Genomic DNA, 19,984 nt, shown 5'->3' with positions numbered 1-19,984 from the left:
TATATATATATATATATATATATATATGTGTGTGTGTGTGTGTGTGTGTATTTCTATTTTTTAAATCAAAGGTGTAAATCCTTTCTTGTAGGAACAAACAGTTGAAAAAACAATCTATGATAAAAATTCATTAATGTGCCAGAAGAGTCTTTTCTCATATGGTTTATGCTCCCACCTCCATCCATTGAGAAAATATAAGAAATGTATATACATAAAGACAATCAGCAAGTTGACCTAACACACTTGCTGCCATGTGTTTATTTTTTCAGCTCTATAAGAAAAAAGTGACAATTTGACAGTATGATTACCTAAAGATGTTTGTCTTTTTGAATTTTATAGTATTCTAAGAAATTATTTCTGAGACTCAGTGTTTTAAAGAAATTATTCTTCTCAAACTAGCCCCTTTCTTCTTCTTATCCCTTGAGAGCAGATGTTTTGTCTTATCCATCTCTCTAGCTCCAAAGCACCTTCTACACTCCTTTACACAAAAAGGATGCTAAAAACTCTGACCTAAAAATAAATGTACAATGGAACATTATTGAGCCATAAACAGGAATGAAGTAATGACATCTGCTACATGAATGAACCCTGAAAACATGTTAAGTTGAAGAAGCAAGACACAAAAACCACATATTGTATGATTCCATTTACATAAAATGTGCTGAATAGGTAAATCCATAGACATAGAAAGTAGACTAGCAGTTGACAGGAACTGGGGGGAGGGGAGAATAGAGAATGAATACTAATGAATATGGGATTTCTTTTTAGGGCAAAGAAAATTTTCTGGAATTTCCATAACTTTTTAAAAATATTAAAAACCACTGAATTGTACACTATAAAAGGGAAAATTAGGCTTCCCTGGTGGCGCAGTGGTTGAGAGTCCGCCTGCCGATGCAGGGGACACGGGTTCGTGCCCCGGTCTGGGAAGATCCCACCTGCCACGGAGCAGCTGGCCCCATGAGCCATGGCCGCTGAGCCTGCGCGTCCGGAGCCTGTGCTCCGCAACGGGAGAGGCCACAACAGTGAGAGGCCCGCGTACCACAAAAAAAAAAAAAAAAAAAAAAAAGGAAAATTTTATGATATCTCAATTAAAAAAAAAAGAATGAGTGAATGAATGCTCACACTATTTCTCTTTCATTTAGAGTTAAAAAATACTGCCCACTGACTAACATGTAACCCGATTTAACTTTCTCTACCCTTGAGCATATGCTTGGTTGCCCCTTCCCCTTGCTTAACTAATACGTCCTCAAAGAACGAAAAATTTTTATACTACAAAAGAAATCATAAAAACTTTTACAAAAGTAAAAATGACTTTACATTATTCCACCGTGGCTGTCTGTACCATGTCTACATTCAAAAGTTTCAACTGAAAAATGATTATAAGGAACTATTCTCATTTTTCACCTTTTCTTCTTCCTTGTATCTTTTTACTAAATAACAGCATTAAACGTTGTTTGGTGTCAAAAGCAAATGATGGAATGAATTATCAAATTCAATTCAATGAACACATTGATCACTGACTGTATTTAAGCACAGTGCTATGTTGGGAAACAAGGTCTATTAAATAAATAGGAAAACCTATCTTAATAAATAAACCACAAAACTATCCCATATATCACTTTCTCTGAAATTTTAAATAATCAGTCTGGAGAATACAGTGATGGTAAAGGCAGCTCTTGCCACAAACTGTTAAGTTACACAAATATTTATTAAGTGCTTACTCAATAAAATGGTATAAAACAAGGAAAAGAGCATCAGCTTTGCCCTCAAGTAGATATGGGCTTGAATTCCACACCTTCATTTGCTAAACTGTGTGCACTGGGAAAATTAGTTAACCTTCATGAATCTTACCCTTTCTCATATAAATGCCACACTACCTGCATGGCATGGTATTATGAGGAATAAATGAGATAGCATAGAGTGCCTAGCAAGCCTTCAGTAAATGGAAACTATTGTTAAGATTATGATTATGTTCCTGGCACCAAAGATCTGGAGGGTGGGGTTAAGGATGAATAAGCCATGTTCAATTGGAGGTTCAGTAAGGACTCAGGAAAATGCAGCTGAATGTTCAAGTATAAGAAGTTTCAATTCAATTTGGTAATATTTTGTAGAGGAATTTTCTGTCTATGTTCATGAGAGATATTGATTTATAATCTTCTTTTCCTGTAATGTCTTTGCCTGGTTTTGGTATCAGGGTTATGCTGGAAAGAATTCAGTCCTTCTGGCAGTGGCGGCCACTCTCCTCTTCCAGGCCTGCACCAGTGAAGAAGAATCTCTCCAGTCTCCTAATCTTTCTTTTTTTAGAGGTCTGTGGAGAAGAGACTGCAAGTGGGAGTGAACCACTTTTGTATCAGTAGCTACCAATGGCTCTATGCTTGGCCTTTAGCAATTCATTAAAGAAAAGTCTAGTCAAATACATCTTATCTGCTTGTATGGTGCCTGGTGTCTCTTCCTGTGACTGTGCTCTGGCACAGTGACAGGGTTCTTGTGTCTCATCTCTCGGGAGGAGTCTGTCTTTCCGTGGACTTCAGGCTACTTAGTTGCTCTACATCATAAGCTGTCTGATGGGTTCAAGAAATGTTATGATTTTAGAGTTTATCTGACATTTTATTACAGTTAGGAGAAGAGACACTCTCTACTTTCCTCCTCCTAGGTGGAAACAGAATGCCCACATTCAGTAACATTTTAAAGTGAATTTCTATTTTATTAATCAATAATAGCATGGATTTGTGAAAGACACATTTATTCAGATTACACCTTTGGATTCATGGATTTTGGGCAGATTTATTACTCTGTGCCCCATCCTTTCCCTATCAGAGACCTACACACACGGCTTTTAAATCACTGTCATACTTTATGAGAAAAAAAATCAATTTAAAAAACTTTTAACTGTGATTTTAAAATTACTAAAATCAATTGTAATTTTGAGCTATTATAATTTAGTTATATTTCAAATACAAAGGCAAAACTTTTCATTTGCACATACGGTTAGAAATGGCTTCTAAATATATATAAGCTTTGAATTTCCTAATTCTCACATATCTGAAGTCACAATCACTGTATGTTAAGGTATAAAAGGTGCTACAATGGCTAGGAATTAAACTCAGGACATAATGTCAAAAAAAACCTATTGTGATTTCCCACAAAAATGTAACCTGCTTTTGATAAATTAGTGCAATTACATTAGTAATTACTTTTAGCACTTTGATACATATTTTCTGAGCAACATATTTCATCTACAAATAAGAAAACTGAAGAATGCTGTGATTTTCAAACAACTTTGACAACTAATCTGTCCTAGCATTCAACCATACAACATATGTTCTAATTTTTCCCCATTGATTATAGTATAGGCTTTTTGACTTTCTACTTATTCTTTATTATGCAGTTCTTAAAATTTAAAGAGAAAAACTAAAGAAGAAAAATATTTTTAAAAGTGAACTATTTTAATACATCACTTTACAGAATTTAATTGTTCTTGGGTTCATAACAAGTAAATGGATTGAAAACTAGTCTCTCATTTGTATTGAAGAAAGTTAACTGCACAGTGAAAGGGAAAAAAAATTTAATGATTTACTAAATTACTTAAAAAGTTGCTTTCACTATAAAACTGTTAGACACATTAATCAGGACTTAGAATCAGATAAGTGGTATCATGTGCTCAAAAATATACCCAATGAATTAAATACCAAAAGAAACGGATATTATCTTTCAGAATTCAATTCAATTTCTCTCTTTTGTATTAAAATCTGAAAGTAATAATCAAGCGGAGAGGAAGGAGACAAGTACTTTACAGATCTCCCAGAAGCATAGTGCTAGAACCTATGTCCTACCATATCTTCAGTCAATTTTTAATGGATGATCACTAAACTACTGCTACTGCTAGTAAATGGCTTGATTTCTTTATATACATATATTAAACTACTATGCATTTCAAAGTGAAATACATAATACTTCTTCCTGAAACAGCCATAATTTGGGCTTCAAGTATTCTTAGAGGCATTTATCTTCCAGAAAAGATGTGGTTTTGATTCCCTTGTGATAAGGTGAATTTCCTTCATTATCTTCAAGCCCTTTGTGTATGATAGGATTGAATTCCTTCAAGGTCACTCAAAGTTGTGAAAGCCCTAGAGGATTATTTTGGCACTCTGACTCTCTTATTCTTTGAAACATTTGGCAGTGTACCAGAGCTTCATCAGAGAAAAAAATTAAATCCACAAAATTTATAGGGGAGAAAGTCATAACTGACTATATTTGCCAAGGGAATTATATTCATTCAAAAAATATTTAGTATGGAGATATGTATCAATTATAGAGTGAAACACTTAGCTCCTATTTAAAATGTTTTATCTATAGCCCACTGGGTATTTATTTATCTTGGTTAAAACTGACATAGGCTTGCAGCTCTCCTAACTTCTGTATTGCATGTAAAATTAAATGAAAATAATTTTTACACATATTAAATCCAACTGTTCTAGATTCTTTCTAAATAAAACTTCCTCCTACTAGCTAACACATTGGTTTCTTTTATTTTTCTTACAATTTTTATTGACGTTAAATGTTAACTGCACACTATTATTTAATGACATTGTTGTAAGTCAACAAAAATTTAAATATTGCCATCTTGTGGTCAGACATTCATATATGTGAAACTGAAAACAATGTCACTTTCCTAAAGAGAGGTATTTACCCTTAAAATCTTACCAAAGATATTTTCCTATCAGGTGAGAAAAATGATCATTTTATTATATACAACATTCTCCAAGGAGACAAAATTCATTTATAATTTTAAGGAATTATAATTTTTTAAAAAAACTAAATTAAATATACAGTCATTGACCATGAATAGTAACAGAATTCAGTAGAAGGACATCAAGTCAGTCCTGATATTATCTTAGAAATATTCATTTGCTCATATCTATATACTGTCATGACTAATTTTTAAACACAATGAGGAAAGTGTTATAGGTAATTTTCCATAGGTTTCTAAAATATAATACTAACACTACTGTACCACTGTTAGGTTTTAAAAAGTGCTCAGGAGGGCAAAGTTCTGAAAAGTTGGAGCAAGAACAGAAAACAAGCAGAAAAGTAAAAACCTAAACCTCATATAACATAATCTTAAGCACTTCCTCATTTAGGTCCTCCCCAGACTGCCAAACAGTTACATCTGTAATTATATTGGCATTCAATATATGAGATAAAAAACACAATTACAAAAGTGAAGAAAAACATTCTACTGCTCAAAATACTCCTAATACTTCTACCTGGACTGTAGACAGAAAGTTTTTAAACAGAAGACATCTTAATTTCTACTGCCAAATTTCAGAATTTAGGTTATATAAAATTTAATGACAAAGAAGCAAGAAGGCAAACTAAGCACAAGGCCAACAGCTTTGCAGAAACATAAAGACAACATCAAAATGCTGTGATGCTGACTGTAGAATCATTTAGCCACACAATTTTGGTAATCAAGCAGTACAGAAAAGTTCATTCATATGATAGCATCTAACATGAGTTCTTTGTTTTTTAAGTTGTACCTGTTGATCAAATTGCCACACAACATAAATAGCCTTTACAAAGCTCCTTAACAACCACAACCATTGCCTTTATAAGTTAAAACAGACAACTATGATACAGATACAGACTTATACATAGATGAAAAGACACTGACATTCAATTGTACAAGAACCAAAAGGTAAGATTAAAATAAAAATACTACCTAAGAGTTTTTAAAATCCATTAGAAATAGTGTTTATTGGTAAAAAGAACTAACAAATATACACTCAAATACAATACCAGATTCTTTATCCCAAAGGGCTAAATCAAAGAAAACAAAAAAAAACCCCTAGAGAATAAGAATAAAACTTACATAAAAGAATTCTCATTATATATGTGTTCAATTCACAACATATATCAAACTCTTATATTATTACAAGGAAACAAATCTTACCTTGTTGCTGTGAAAGTGAAATATCACATTTATTTCTTACACGTATTAAACGACTTTGAACTGGCTTGTGTTCAACTTGCTTAACATCTTGGTCTTGTTTTTGTTGGTACTGAAGAATTTAAGACATGAAGTCATAATATTATTTTTTAAGTTACTTTAAAAAGATCTGAGCAATTAAATTATTTAGGTGTTTATTATATAAAATTTGAATATCATGCATGCTTTCTAACTACCAAATGGGTGATGGAGTACATATTACTAAAGAAAAGATATTGCAAATAAAATCTTTCAAAAGATTTGGGTAATATACACAGATTTCAGATATTCAAATCATTTCTATTTTTCCTAGAGAATTCAGAGCTACTTATAAATCAACTATTCTAGATACATATATGATGGATTTAGACAGGATAAAAACTTAACTTGACTGTAAGCACTTCCATATAACCATTTTTGCATAAAATGAAAATCTGCATAATGTACTGCAATTTTCAAAGAGCTTTTATATATAATAACATCACTGAATTCTCACAAGTGTTGAGTAGGTATTGTTATCCTCCTTTGCCATTTAAGAAAAGTACACTCTACCATAAGCCCCATCATCTCTCTTCCTTACTACCACCTAACGAAATTTGAAATTTACAGCTGGTCACAAATTCCTTCACAATCACACATTACAAATTGTGATGACGTTAGCCATTTTCTTTCTTCCCTTTCCTGTTTTATGAGCCTAATTATGAATGAGTCTCTGAAAACAACTGTCAGATATAATTTGACAGGAACCTAAAAATGTATCTCTGAACTCTTAACAACAGATACAAGCAGAGGAGAATCTGAAACACCTGTCCACATGGACTCAAATGTAACCACTCCAGTTCTGGCAGGTACTTATTTATCTACAGGTAAAAATGAGTAGCTTTAGACTGCAATAATAACAACTAGCCTCACCTCTGGTCTTCTAAGTTTAGAGCCATTAGTCATATAGGTTTCTTCCCTGAAGGAAATATTATTTGGGTGTGTATTTCTAAGATGGGTACTATGACTCTTTTGTGCTGCTTCAATTTAGAACCTTCCTACTGGCTCCCTTCCTTAACCACAGGGATTAAGAGCTGAGTATTGTGGAGCTAAACTGCTTGTGTTCAAATTTGGCTAAGTCATTATGTAGCTTTGACCTTGCGTAAGTTACTTAACCCCCCAATACCTCAATTTTCTCATTCATCAAATGGGGATGATAATAATAATAACTACCTCAGTAGGTTGTTAAAAGGATTAAATGAGTTAATACATAATGAACTTAGAACAGCCTCTGGCAGAGTAAGCACTATAAACAAGTGTGTGCTAGTATTAGTACTAGCCATATGTCTCTGTTAATAAAGGAAATCTAACAAATGAATTTATTTGAAGCCATTCTTCTGGTAACACTTTGCAGTTTTATTTTAAAACAGGCCAATAATTAAAGGAGAGCAATCTTTCTTTTATTTTTTAGAATATCTTTATTGAGGTATAACTGATAGACAATAATCTGCATGTATTTAAAGTGTATCATTCGTTTTGACGTATGTATATACCCATGAAGACATCATCACAGTCAAGATAATATGATGAACATATCCACCAAGCTCAAAATAACCTGAATTTCCTCCTATAACTATAGATTAGTTTGCTTTTTCTAGAATGTCATGTAAGTGGAATCATAAGGTATGCACTATTTTGGGGGGGTGGGGGTTCTGGCTTTTTCCCCTCAACACAACTTTTGTGAGAATCGTCCATGTAACTGTACGTATCAGTAGTCCATGGCTTTTTTTTTAAAAATAAATTTATTTATTTATTTTTGGCTGCGTTGGGTCTTTGCCGCTGTGCGTGGGCTTTCTCTAGTTGCATTGAGCGGGGGCTACTCTTCCTTGCGGTGCACGGGCTTCTCATTGCAGTGGCTTCTCTTGTTGCGGGGCACTGGCTCTAGGCACACGGGCTTCACTAGTTGTGGCACAAGGGCTCAGTAGTTGTGGCCCGTGGGCTCTAGAGCGCAGGCCCAGTAGTTGTGGTGCACGGGCTTAGTTGCTCCATGGCACGTGGGATCTTCCCGAACCAGGGCTCAAACATGTGCCCCCTGCATTGGCAGGCAGATTCTTAACCACTATGCAACCAGGGAAGTCCGTCCATGGCTTTTTATTGTTAAGTAGTATTCCATCTTATAGATATGCCACAACTTGTACATTCAGCAATTGATGAATATTTATGTTGTTTCCAGTTTGGGGCTACTACCAATAAAGTTGTTATGAACATTCACGTGCAAGCCTTTGCGTAGACATATGTGGTAGTTTCTCTTGGGTAAATAAATACCTAGGAGTGAAATGTCTGGGTCATATGGTAGGTGTACATTTTATCAATACTTTTTTAAGAAATTGCCAAACTGTTTTCCAAAGTGGTTGAATCATTTTACATTCCCAACCAGCAGCATATGAGAGTTTAAGTGCTCCACACCCTTGCCAAAACTTGGCATGTTAGTCTTTTTAATTTGAGATGTTCTAATGCGTGTGTAGTAGTATTTCATTGTGGCTTTAATTAGCATTTTCCTAACGATTACTGATGTTGAGAATCTTTTTATGTGCTCACTTGCCATCAGTATATCTTCTTTGGGTAAGGTATCTGTCCAAAGATTTTATCCATTTTTTAATTGGATTGTTTGTTTTCTTAATATTGCATTCTGTGAGTTTCTTATATATCCTGCATATAAGCCTTTTACCAGATAAGTGATTTGCAAATATCTTCTCCCAATCTGTAGCTTGTCTTTTCATTCTCTTAACAGTGTGTTTTGAAGAGCAGATGTTCTTGTTTTTGATAAGACCAGTTTATTAATTTTTTTTCTTTCATGGATAGTGTTTTTGGTGTCATTTTTGCCTAACCCAAGGTCACAAACAATTTTTCTTTTATTACAGAATTAATTAACAGGTATTTATTCATTACTAGTTTTTTCCTGATCTTTGCTTGGTCACAGGTTATTAATATTGAACCCTACATAATAGTGTGTTCCATAAGCAATCTTTATTTTATATACTTTTGGCTTTCACCCTCAACACCATGCAGTGCAACACAATACCATACCACGATGACTATTTATTGAATAAATTAATCTACAGTGAGATTACACAGATTAAAAAACTGTATTTAATTTAACATGAGCATTTTTTTTTACACCTTGGAGAGTAATTATCCTATTTTTTCAGTACACAAGATTGCATGGGCCATTGGCTTAACTCAGTATGAAATATCTCATGCTTTCACGGTAACACACTTCACAAATTTTAATAGAATAAATATTTATTGAGTACCTATTATGCACAAACTACTAAACTAGATATTGCAGGGGAATATAGAGGTGTAAATGATAATAGCTATCTAACTCGGTAATAGGCATTTTTACATACATTATTTTAATCTTTAATTTAAAGATGAGGAAATTAAGGCTTAGAAAAAGGCTAAGTATGTATTCAAGGTCACAGCTAGAGATTGGATGAGCTAAGATCTATAGCCAGGCTTGAGTTAGTGAAAAAAGGAGGCATGATTTGAGGCTCTCTGACTCCAAAGACTGTGCTCTTGACAGTGTTCTATGCTAAGGCAATATTGTCACCATTCTGATTTAAGTAAAATACAAGTGCTATTAATCGGGTACCTGAGGAAAATCTTCAGCTGCTACTGATAATTTAACATCATCTTCTTGTGTTGTCAGAAGTTTTGTGGGAAGGGCAAGGTGAGGATCTGGCTGCAACGCCAATTCTCCCAAACTCACTGGACCATGACTAGCACATAAATCTTCATAAATATCATCTGTTATCAAGTATGTAAACAAAAAGTTAAAATAAATTATTTCTTAGAAAAAGAAAAATTGGCTAAAATCACCAATATTTCTTACCTGCCGAATTAGAAGTACTTCAACAGAAAATACGTGTCACCAAGGCTTCACTGCAATTAAAACCAAAGCTCATAGAGAATGCAAAAAGTACCTACGTTCAAACAAATCTATGGACTATTCTAAGGTTCTATTCAGCAAGCTGTTCACGCAGTCCACACCCAACACTCACTCCTACACACCAACTCCTAACACTCCAGATTACTTTTTCTATCAATAAGAGTCAACAGAATACTTTCCATCTAAAATGTAATCTTAAATCAAGGGGCAATTTCCTGACTAGAAAATGTTGGTATTGCTTAGTTCTGTTCTGGTATGTTTCTTCAAAAGATCAAGCTCCTCTTTTCCTCATCCAAATGACATCTCAATCAAATCAATAAAAAGAAGACAATAAGAGCAGAGATAAATATTTATCTAATAATATCACTGTACCTTTACATTACATTTTATACTCCAAGCACTTTCACATATATTATCTCATTTAACTTGAATCTCACAATCATTCTGTAAGGCAGGAGGATCCGATAGTTTTATAACTGTCTTTCACTGTAAGGCTCAGGGAAGTTAACTGTCAAAATATCAGAGCTAAGAGGTGAAAGGGAACTAAAATCCTCATCTTTCAACTCCTAGTCACTGTTCCTTATTTCACATTCTTGCTAAATTATTTCTAAGAAAATTGTTTTTCCTAATTAATGGTCACCTTTTAAATACAGCACAATGCAGTCTCATTTTAATCAGTAGAAATAGACCTGAAGCACTATACATAAATTGTTTTAAATGAAATGATATTTTAAAGACCCCACAGGTATTTTCCATTTAAAGGCAGTATGTTGACAATTTCTTAGGTTTAGCAAATAATCACTCTCTGATTTTTTTTATGTTAATCTATATTTTTAGGTGGGTTTTACATAAAGCAGAATACATACACTGACTTTTAAGTTTTACCTTTCCAGAATTTGATCTACACAAAACAATTTCTCAAAATTATTACCTGTTTCACTCACAATGTAATTTTAGTCAAAGAAGCAGTAAATAAAACACTATATGCTCTTCATTTTTATTTTTTATTACAGCATTATTAATACAATAAAATGCACAGATCTTAGGTGTTCAGTTTTATGAGTTTTGGAAATTGTGTACACTAGTGTAACTACCATCCAAAACAAGAAATAGAGCATTTTCATCCACCCCATAAGATTCCCTCCTGCCCATTTCCAATTGATCCCTTTCCTCCATTTTCATTAGGCAACCATTTTCTTATTTCTGTCTCTATAGATTAGTTTTGTCTGTTCTTGGACTTCATATAAATGGAATCATACAATATTTACTCTTTTATGTCTACCTGCTTCTGCTTAATAATTAATTAGATTAGGTAATTACATTTTGAGTTCATATTAGGAGTTCATTCTTTTGTATTGCTGAGTAATATTCAATTGTATAAATAAACATTTTGTAAGAATTCCACTGTGTAAATTTGTTTTTCCTTCTCCCTGTTAATAGACATTAGGTTGTTTCCAGTTTTAAGTGTTTATGAATAAACTTAATATTGCCGTGTTTAAAAAAAAAAAAAAAAAAAAAAAAAAAAAAAAATTATTACCTGTTTCATTCTCATTTTATTTATAAGATTAATTTAAATAACTGTAATAACATGCATCATTTAGAGCAACCATTGTTCCAAGCCTCATATTGGCCTTTTTATATTCCAATATGGCTTTTTCTATTCCTATCTCACTTTTCCTACATTTTCTTAAGACTGGCAAATGAATTAAGATAAGAGAATTCATACATACATAAAAACTTTTTGTACTGATTATATGATTATATACCTAGAAAGCCCTAGAGTCCTTAGTGAGGAAAAAGAATTTTATTAGAATTAATAAGACAATTTGGTACTATGACTGGATACTAAAAAAATATACAAAAGTCATTGGTTTCTTTCTATATTATGCAATATGCACTTAGAAATAGAAAAATAATCTTCTACTATCGTGACCAGAAATGTAAAATAATTAAGAAAGGTATAGAAGAAGAAAATGAAGAAAATTATGAAATCTTGTTGAACAGCACAAAACAAGATCTGGACAAATAGTAAAATACATAAAATGTACTTTTATACATACATATAAAAATGTCAATTCTTCCAATATTAATACATAAATTAGCACAATCCCAATCAGGGTGATTTTTAATTGAAAAACATAATTTTAGAGTTTATATGGGAGAATAAATGCCTGAGAATTGTCAAGAAAAGCAGGAAAATTTATTTTAAAAAGTAAACTTGGGCTTCCCTGGTGGCGCAGTGGTTGAGAGCCTGCCTGCCGATGCAGGGGACGCGGGTTCGTGCCCCGGTCCGGGAGGATCCCACATGCCGCGGAGCGGCCGGGAGCCATGGCCGTTGAGCCTGCGCTCCGCAACGGGAGAGGCCACAGCAGCGCGAGGCCCACATACAGCAAAAAAAAAAAAAAAAAGTAAACTTGCCCTATTAGATAACAGAATGTACCATAAAGACACAGTAGTCCAATGTGTTTTAGATCCTAAGGAATCTAGAATACTTAGAATAAAGAATCGAGAAAAAAGAAATTCCTACATCTATGAGAATTTAATATACAAATTGGTTGATATTTCAATTCAGTAGGAAAAAGATACATAATAATTGGCACAACTGACTACTTATCTGGAAGAAAATCAAATTGAACTTCTACCTTACACCACTTGCAAAAATAAATTCCAGATAGACTTAAATATAAATATATATTAAATAATGAACTTGCAAAAAGAATCTGAGACTACAGGTATAAGCTTGTATTGGGGGAAACCTAACCACGTGATGAAAACACAGGAAGTATAAAAGATGTAAATAACTCTACAACATTTTTTAAATTATATGGAAAAGAATATAAATAATGTCAATGAACAAAGTACAAATTTGGGAAAAGACATTTGCAATACAGATGATAGAAAATATCTAAAATACAGAAATAGGTCTTACAAAGTTACAAGAAAAACTTAGAACCTAACAGACGGGGGAAAAACTTAAGTAGGTAATTCACAGAAGAGCAAATACAAATAGCCAACAAACGTAAACTCAGCAGTAGTCAGCCATATCTTTATACTTTAACTGACAAAAATAAAAATAGTAGTAAACACAATTTCTGGAAGGGATATAGGGGGAAGGTTGTAATATATTACTAATAAAAATTAATTAGTTAAAATTTTTCAGACAGCAACTTGGTATATCTATTTAAAATTTTTAAACATATTTTCCCTTGGGCCCAGTAACTACTTCTGGGAAGCTATCCCCTAAATATAAAATGCAGCAATATGTTAGGATACACACGTGTGAATATTTACTTTAGCACTGTTTATAGTAGGGGCGAAATGATAATAAAGTAAATATTCATCAACAGAGCAATGACTGTATACATTATTGGAAATCCATACTAGAAGTGGATAAAAAGTCAATAAAGAGATGAATTTAAGCACTACTACTTGACGTGGAGTAATTTCTGCAGGGTTTACTGGGTGAAAACAAAATGCAGGCGAGTGTGCATGACACAATCTTAACTTGTAAAATAACAACAAATACACACACATCATATGTACCAATCATGTATACTGTATGTGTGTGTGTGTATAATTATTATATATGCATAAGGAAAAAAAACCAGGAAGGTTACATACCAGAATCTTAACACGAGTTAAGGCATAAAGTGGGACAGGAGAAAATGTGAGGAGGAGGGGTAGATGAAGAGCACTCAAAAGAAGAGTCTATAAGTTAAAGTAATATATGATACAATCGTATTTTATTTTTATGTAAAATGATATGTGGCTGATGTACGGGTGTAAAGAAAAAAATTAATTAAAAAAGACACAAGGTAGATTGTGATAAAAGAAGAAAAAAATTAAATATAGAAACAAAGAAAGTGTATAATCAAACATCTCCCAAAGGCATTCAAAGTGCATAATAGCTTTCAGCTCATATAACACCCTATCACTTAACCTATATTTACTGACTATGCTACATACTCTGCTAGATGACAGGGCTATGACAGTGGACAAGATAAGGTCTCCATTTTCAAGCGAGATTACAAATCAGTGTGATAAGAGCAACATTAGGCAGGCGACATCAGAGGATGACACAGAGCATATTTGACGGTACCTAACCCAGTGATAAGGGATCAGGAAAGGATTCCATGACAGCAATCACAGCAATGTTGAACTTGCTGTGTCACTTCTAAAAAGTATGCTCATTGAGTGTAATGTACGTTAGTTAGCATTCAAGACAAATTTAATTAATCATAATTTAAAATCCCTAATTTTATTTTTCTAGAATCTTACTGCTTTGAAAAAGCAACCATGGTAGACTTTCAGAGAAGACTAAGTCTGCTTGAATTGCCAGTGCCAGCAGCAGCTTTGGTTCTTGCCTGTCTAATAAATTATTCCATTCATATGAAACCCAAAGGTACCTCAAATTCCACATAAGTGAAACCCCACTCATTCTTATTTCCTCCTAATTCTGTCTTTCCTCCAGAATCCCTCCCTCCCTCAGTGAATGGAAATACCATCTATCCAATCATTCTAGCCCAAAACCTGGAGTCATCTTAGACCCTCGCTTCTTTTGCACCTCTCATATTCAACTAAGTCTTGTCCACTCTCCTCCTCAAATGTCTCTCAAGTCTCCCTTTTCATATTTCTTCGCTGCTGAATAATGTCTCACCAGGTTTACTTTAATAACTGTCTAAGCCAGAGGCTCCTTGCCTCCAGTCTTAATCCTCTGCAATCTATCCATCACACTGCACTTCACATGATATTGCTAAATAAAAGGCAAATATGATCATGTCACTCATTTACATACAATCTTTAATGGATCTGTGAATATCACAAAACATTCAGAATTGACAGAAATTCAAGACTGAATTTTCCATGGGCATAAATATAAAGTAAGATTGGAATTACTTTCCGTTTTGCACACAAACGAATCTCTACTGTCTTAGAGTAAATCGAAAAACCACTTGATATAATTATCTATATCCACCTGGTTTCTGCTACTGTTCCAATCCCATTGCATCCTAAACTCTAATTCACTGATAAAGTACTTACATTTCCCCATTTAAGTTTCACTGTTTTTTTGTTTTTTTGTTTTACTTTATCCCCTTGTCTCATTGCATATTCTGCCTTGGAGGTTTCTTACACTCACTACACAGCAAACATCTACTCATCATTAAGAACTCATTTCAAGTTAGCTCCTCACACATGAAGTCTTTCTTGATTGCCCTCCCCAGTTACAACTGACCTGTACCCCCATCCTATACGGACTGCTTCACAATAACTACAGTAATTTATTGCGTGTTTTTGCCTTCTCTCTACTACCTCTACTAGAGAAAAAATTCATTATGGATAAGGCCTTACCAGGTTTTATATTCCTACCACCTAGAATGTGCTTAGAGCAGAGCAAGCACTCAAAAAATATTTTCTGAATAAGTAAATGAATAAACTGGAACGTGCTTATCACACTTCATCATCTGGCTAATTCCTCTAAGATTCAGTTTCACATTGGCTCTTGTGGGAAACCTTCTCTGAGCTCTCATGTGTGGGCTGTTCCTCCTCTGCGCTCCCAAAGCAGTCTGTGTTGTTGCATTAATCACACAATATTAAAATTGCTGTCTCATATTCTTCTACACGAGTTTGTAAACTTCCTTGGGAGCAGATGTCTATTACCTCTGCATCTCAAGACCCTAATATTGTACTAATATATTGGTACCGAGTACACAGTAGGTACTCAATACAAGTTTTCTGAGTAAATGAAGAGCTATAATTGGTAGTAAGTCCCAGAGTCCTCACAGTTTGTTCAAAATACCAGTTTACACTTTAGGGTTCTCGAGACAATTCTTCAAACCTTATTTAGCATCTTTTTATTACTCAACCCAACCTGAAAGCCTCAGAATTAGAAAGAGTGATAGGGGACTATAGGTTGCAAATAGGATGCTTTCTGAAAATGAGCAGGGGTGGGGACAGGCAAGGTAAGAACAGCTGAGCCTCTGTAAATAAAGTTACTAAAAATCAACATGAAAGGCATGAGATTAGCCAGTAGCAGAAATAGTGATACACTGGGACTCATTCTTCTACAGTAAACATAATGTAACAAAATACTTAAAGCAAGAGGAACAAACTAGCTCTCTATAGGCACCTTCCTTTTAAGCAACTGTGGATAGTTTCTGGTTCCATTAAATACATTTGAGAAGGTACTGATATTTTTACATTCTCCAAGCATTATGAAAGATAGTAACAGTTACCTTGTGCCAAGCACAGTGCTAACTACTTTATGTGCATTGTCACCTACTACCCACCCCTAATAACCTTAGGAGGTAGATATTGTTTGTGGTAAGCAGGCTCCACTATGGTCCCCTAACATCTGGGTCCTGGTATTCACACCTTTCTGTAGTCCCCTACAATATTATTCCAGGATTGGTCTGTGTTATCAACAGAATGTGGCAGAAGTAATGGCATGCCACTTCTGAGACTAGGTTATAAAAGACATCGTGGTTTCCATCTTGGTTGTTCACTTTCTCTCAGATCATCCACTCTGGGAAAAGCCAGCTGCCATGTCATGACAGCTCTATAGAAAGGTTCCAGTAATGAGGAACCGAGGCGACTTGCCAGCAGCCATGTGAGTGAGCATGGAAAATAGATCCTCCAACCCTAGCTGAAGCCCTCATATGACTGCAGCTCTAGCCAACAGCTTGACTACACCTTCATGAGAGATCCTGAGAACCATGCAGCTAAGCCATTCCCAGATTCATAACTTTCACAACTGTGTGAGATAATAAATGTTTGCTGTCTTCATCTGCTAAATTTTGGGGTAATTTGTTACATAGCAATAGGTAACTAATACATTAATATTGTCCCCACTTGATAAATGAAGAAACTTGGGCTCAGAAAGATTGTTACTTGCCCAAAATTACAGAGCTGGAATTCAAACTGATTTCTGAAACTCCAAAAGCTCAAACTCTTAGCCACTCTGTCACACTGACCCATCTATATGCTCAATCTTACGTCACATTACTTATTATTTTTTCCAATTAAATTAAATAAATATCTATAGTGTGCCTACAATTAAAAATGAACTGTACTATAGGTAATCTGCTAGATGATACCAGGGTATAAGGAGGGGCTAAACAGGATATATCCTCATGGATTTTATTCTATAACATTTATTATTTATTTATTTTTATTTTCTGTAACAATTTAACAAGTACCTCTTTGTTCACCAAGTACCAAGCAGCTCTCAAGTGATCTGCGAGAGCCATCTAGTGTCAATTCTATTTAATTGCACTCTGCACGGTTAGCTGGATACAAATATAGAAGTCATATTTTAATGCCACTTTGAATACTAATTTTTAAAAATGTAAGAAAATTAATACTCTATGTGCATAAAATAAATAATTAAAATATTAATTTACACTCATTCCCACAGAAAATTCAGGCTTGAACGTCTCTCAGTTCTGAATGATAAGGTGTTCACTCATACTCTGTGCCAATGTTTTTCTAACTTCCAGCATCTCCTCTTCTAACTTCTGGCAAATCTGCATACCTCCAGAACTTCTTTTCATTTAAGAGAATGCAGCAATGGGCATGAGAAAATCAATAAATGAGAATATAGTTGATCCTCATTAATTTGAAGATTCCATTTCTGCAAATTCACCTATCTGATAAAATTTATTTGTAACCCTGAAATCAATACTCACAGTACGTTCGCAGTCATTTGTGGACATGTGTAGAGCAGCAGAAACCTGAATCACCCTACACACACTTCAGCAGATGAGGCTGAACACGGTGCTGCTCTGCTTTCTTATCAGCTCTTACACCGTGAACAAGTGTTCTTTTTCGCTGTCTATTTAGTGACACATTTTTCACATTTTTGAACGCTTTGTTGGTGATTTTGTCGGTGTTTAAAATGGCCCCCAAACATAGTGCAGAAGTGCTCTCTAGTGTACCTAAGTGCAAGAAGGCTGCGATGGGCCTTACAGAAAAAATATATGTGTTAGATAAGTTTCATTCAGGAATGAGTTAAGTGCTGCTGGCCGTGAGATTCAATGTTAATGAATCAACAATATATATTAAATAAGTGTCCTTAAATAGAAACACACATAAAACAAAGTTATGTATTGATCAACTATCAAAAATGTTATAATCAGAGGCTCACAGGAACCTAACCTTGTATTTCCCCTAGAAGCAGTGGCTCAGTATTTGCTAATTCAATGTTTCTGGTGACTCTATAGGACATAAGTACTATAGATAATGAAAATCAACTACATATGCTAGAAATTGGTATTCTCTATTCTACTCTTATTCCCAAAGTGTTACAGCAGAAAGTTTAGTTAATAAAATTCCAAAATAGTCCTGAGTACACTGAGCACTGAGTCAGAAGAGTGAACTTCTACAGTACTACCTAATTTAACATTGTCCTAAGCAAGATCTGTTATGTCACAGTTTTGATGTGCTGGTTACATTTTTCCAGTATATATTAAAATAAATACATCACTATTAAAAATTTTTAGGTGGACACATTCATATTACCAGAATTATCTCATGCCCCATCCAGTGATTCACGTACCAACACTTTGGGGAAATACTGCTATAAATACCATAGAAAAAGTCATTATCAAGCTTTTCAATTATGAATATCCCCTTTAATAAGGAAATTTTGTAAGCCCCTACGTGAAAATAGTTATGCTTTTCTTAATTCAGATTAGGAACACTACTGTAGATTATAATACAAAACAGAATACAGCATTCAACATGGAAACAGTCAAAAAAGTATGATGGGATTCGAAGTGAATATTCTAACAGACAATACATCAAGAAGCAATATTTTGGTGTATACCTGTAACTGTGTCACACTGCTGAGATAATGGCTTAGGAGCACATCTTTGATCTGAAGACTCTGCGTTAGTTACACGCTGCTGCATATAGGCGGAATGTCCCATCAAGATGTTCTCTGCTGCTGCTGTCAGCCTGGGCCTTTGTCCTTCACTAAGTTCACCTACACTGTTTTCCAAGTCCTGTAAAAAGCAGAAACCATTGTTACAAACATTACATTAAAATCAAGTCAAAACAAGAAATATTTGTCAAATGTATCATGATGCAGACCACATGACTGCTTGAAAGCTATTTTAGGAAGTCCTTATTATGCCACATACATGCTACAGGAAAGTTAGCTTAATAAGATATCTAAGTGCAGGCTTTGTTTTTCATATCTTATTTCTTATGAAGTTAAATACCCATTATCTGTTTTCTCCAACCTCCAAATTAGACAACAATAAAACACACCGGAAAAATGTTATTATTTAAAACACTAAATGCTGTCACACATTATACATTGTTCATACAGCTTAATTAGAGGAATAGAAAATTCACCTCTTGTTCCTTATGAATGAAAATTGGCTAAAGTTGTTAGTGTGAACTTTATAATAAAACAACTGATGAAAATGTACAAGAAGTATGAATATGTTTCTTTATCAAATATACGAAATAAATAAAAATTTAAAAAATGATGACTTCTGTTTTCTTTTGGTATTAAAAATAATATGCCCTGGGCTTCCCTGGTGGTGCAGTGGTTGAGAGTCCGCCTGCCGATGCAGGGGACACGGGTTCATGCCCGGGTCCGGGAAGATCCCACATGCCGCTGAGCGACTGGGCCTGTGAGCCATGGCTGCTGAGCCTGCGCGTTCGGAGCCTGTGCTCTGCAACGGGAGAGGCCACAACAGTGAGAGGCCCACGTACCGCAGAAAAAAAAAAAAAAGCCCTAATCACTAGCACATCTTGTGACTTGGAGATATTCTAATAAATGAGTTAACTAATCAAGAACTGAATAAAAATTCCAGCATATGAAAGTTCTCATGTTTTTTATTAAAAGGAGTTTAATTTCAACCAAGTAGAGTTTTTTTTACTAGAATATATGAAGAAATCACTGCTGAAACATCTTTGATGACTGTTGATTACAAAATAAAATCTAACTGTTTAGCTCATCATTCAAGATTTTCTACAATTTGCCCTAATTATCCTCTACAGATTTGTAGCTCCCCTTATCCTGTAATCTGACTTTTCTTTAAGAATATCAGTTG

General features: G+C 34.3%; 1 protein-coding gene across 5 annotated transcripts in view; it reads right to left on the bottom strand.

Annotated features, from left to right (window-relative positions):
* The window catches only part of KIAA0586, a gene marked incomplete at its 5' end in the record, with an annotated part of 114,289 nt that overhangs the window by 23,106 nt on the left and 71,199 nt on the right, over window positions 1–19,984 (bottom strand). For all 5 annotated transcript variants that reach the window (XM_079699607.1, XM_079699603.1, XM_079699604.1 and 2 more), the window contains 3 exons: window positions 5,954–6,062; window positions 9,624–9,778; window positions 18,745–18,922. In XM_079699607.1, coding sequence (XP_079555733.1) covers window positions 5,954–6,062; window positions 9,624–9,778; window positions 18,745–18,922 — 442 coding nt within the window. The remainder of the gene's footprint in view (window positions 1–5,953; window positions 6,063–9,623; window positions 9,779–18,744; window positions 18,923–19,984) is intronic.

This window comes from Hyperoodon ampullatus (assembly GCF_949752795.1).
Source record: "Hyperoodon ampullatus genome assembly, chromosome: 3".
NCBI classification, from domain to species: Eukaryota; Metazoa; Chordata; class Mammalia; order Artiodactyla; family Ziphiidae; genus Hyperoodon; species Hyperoodon ampullatus.
The sequence above is the reverse complement of the archived record's forward strand: the minus strand, read 5'-3'. Positions and strand labels throughout refer to the sequence as shown.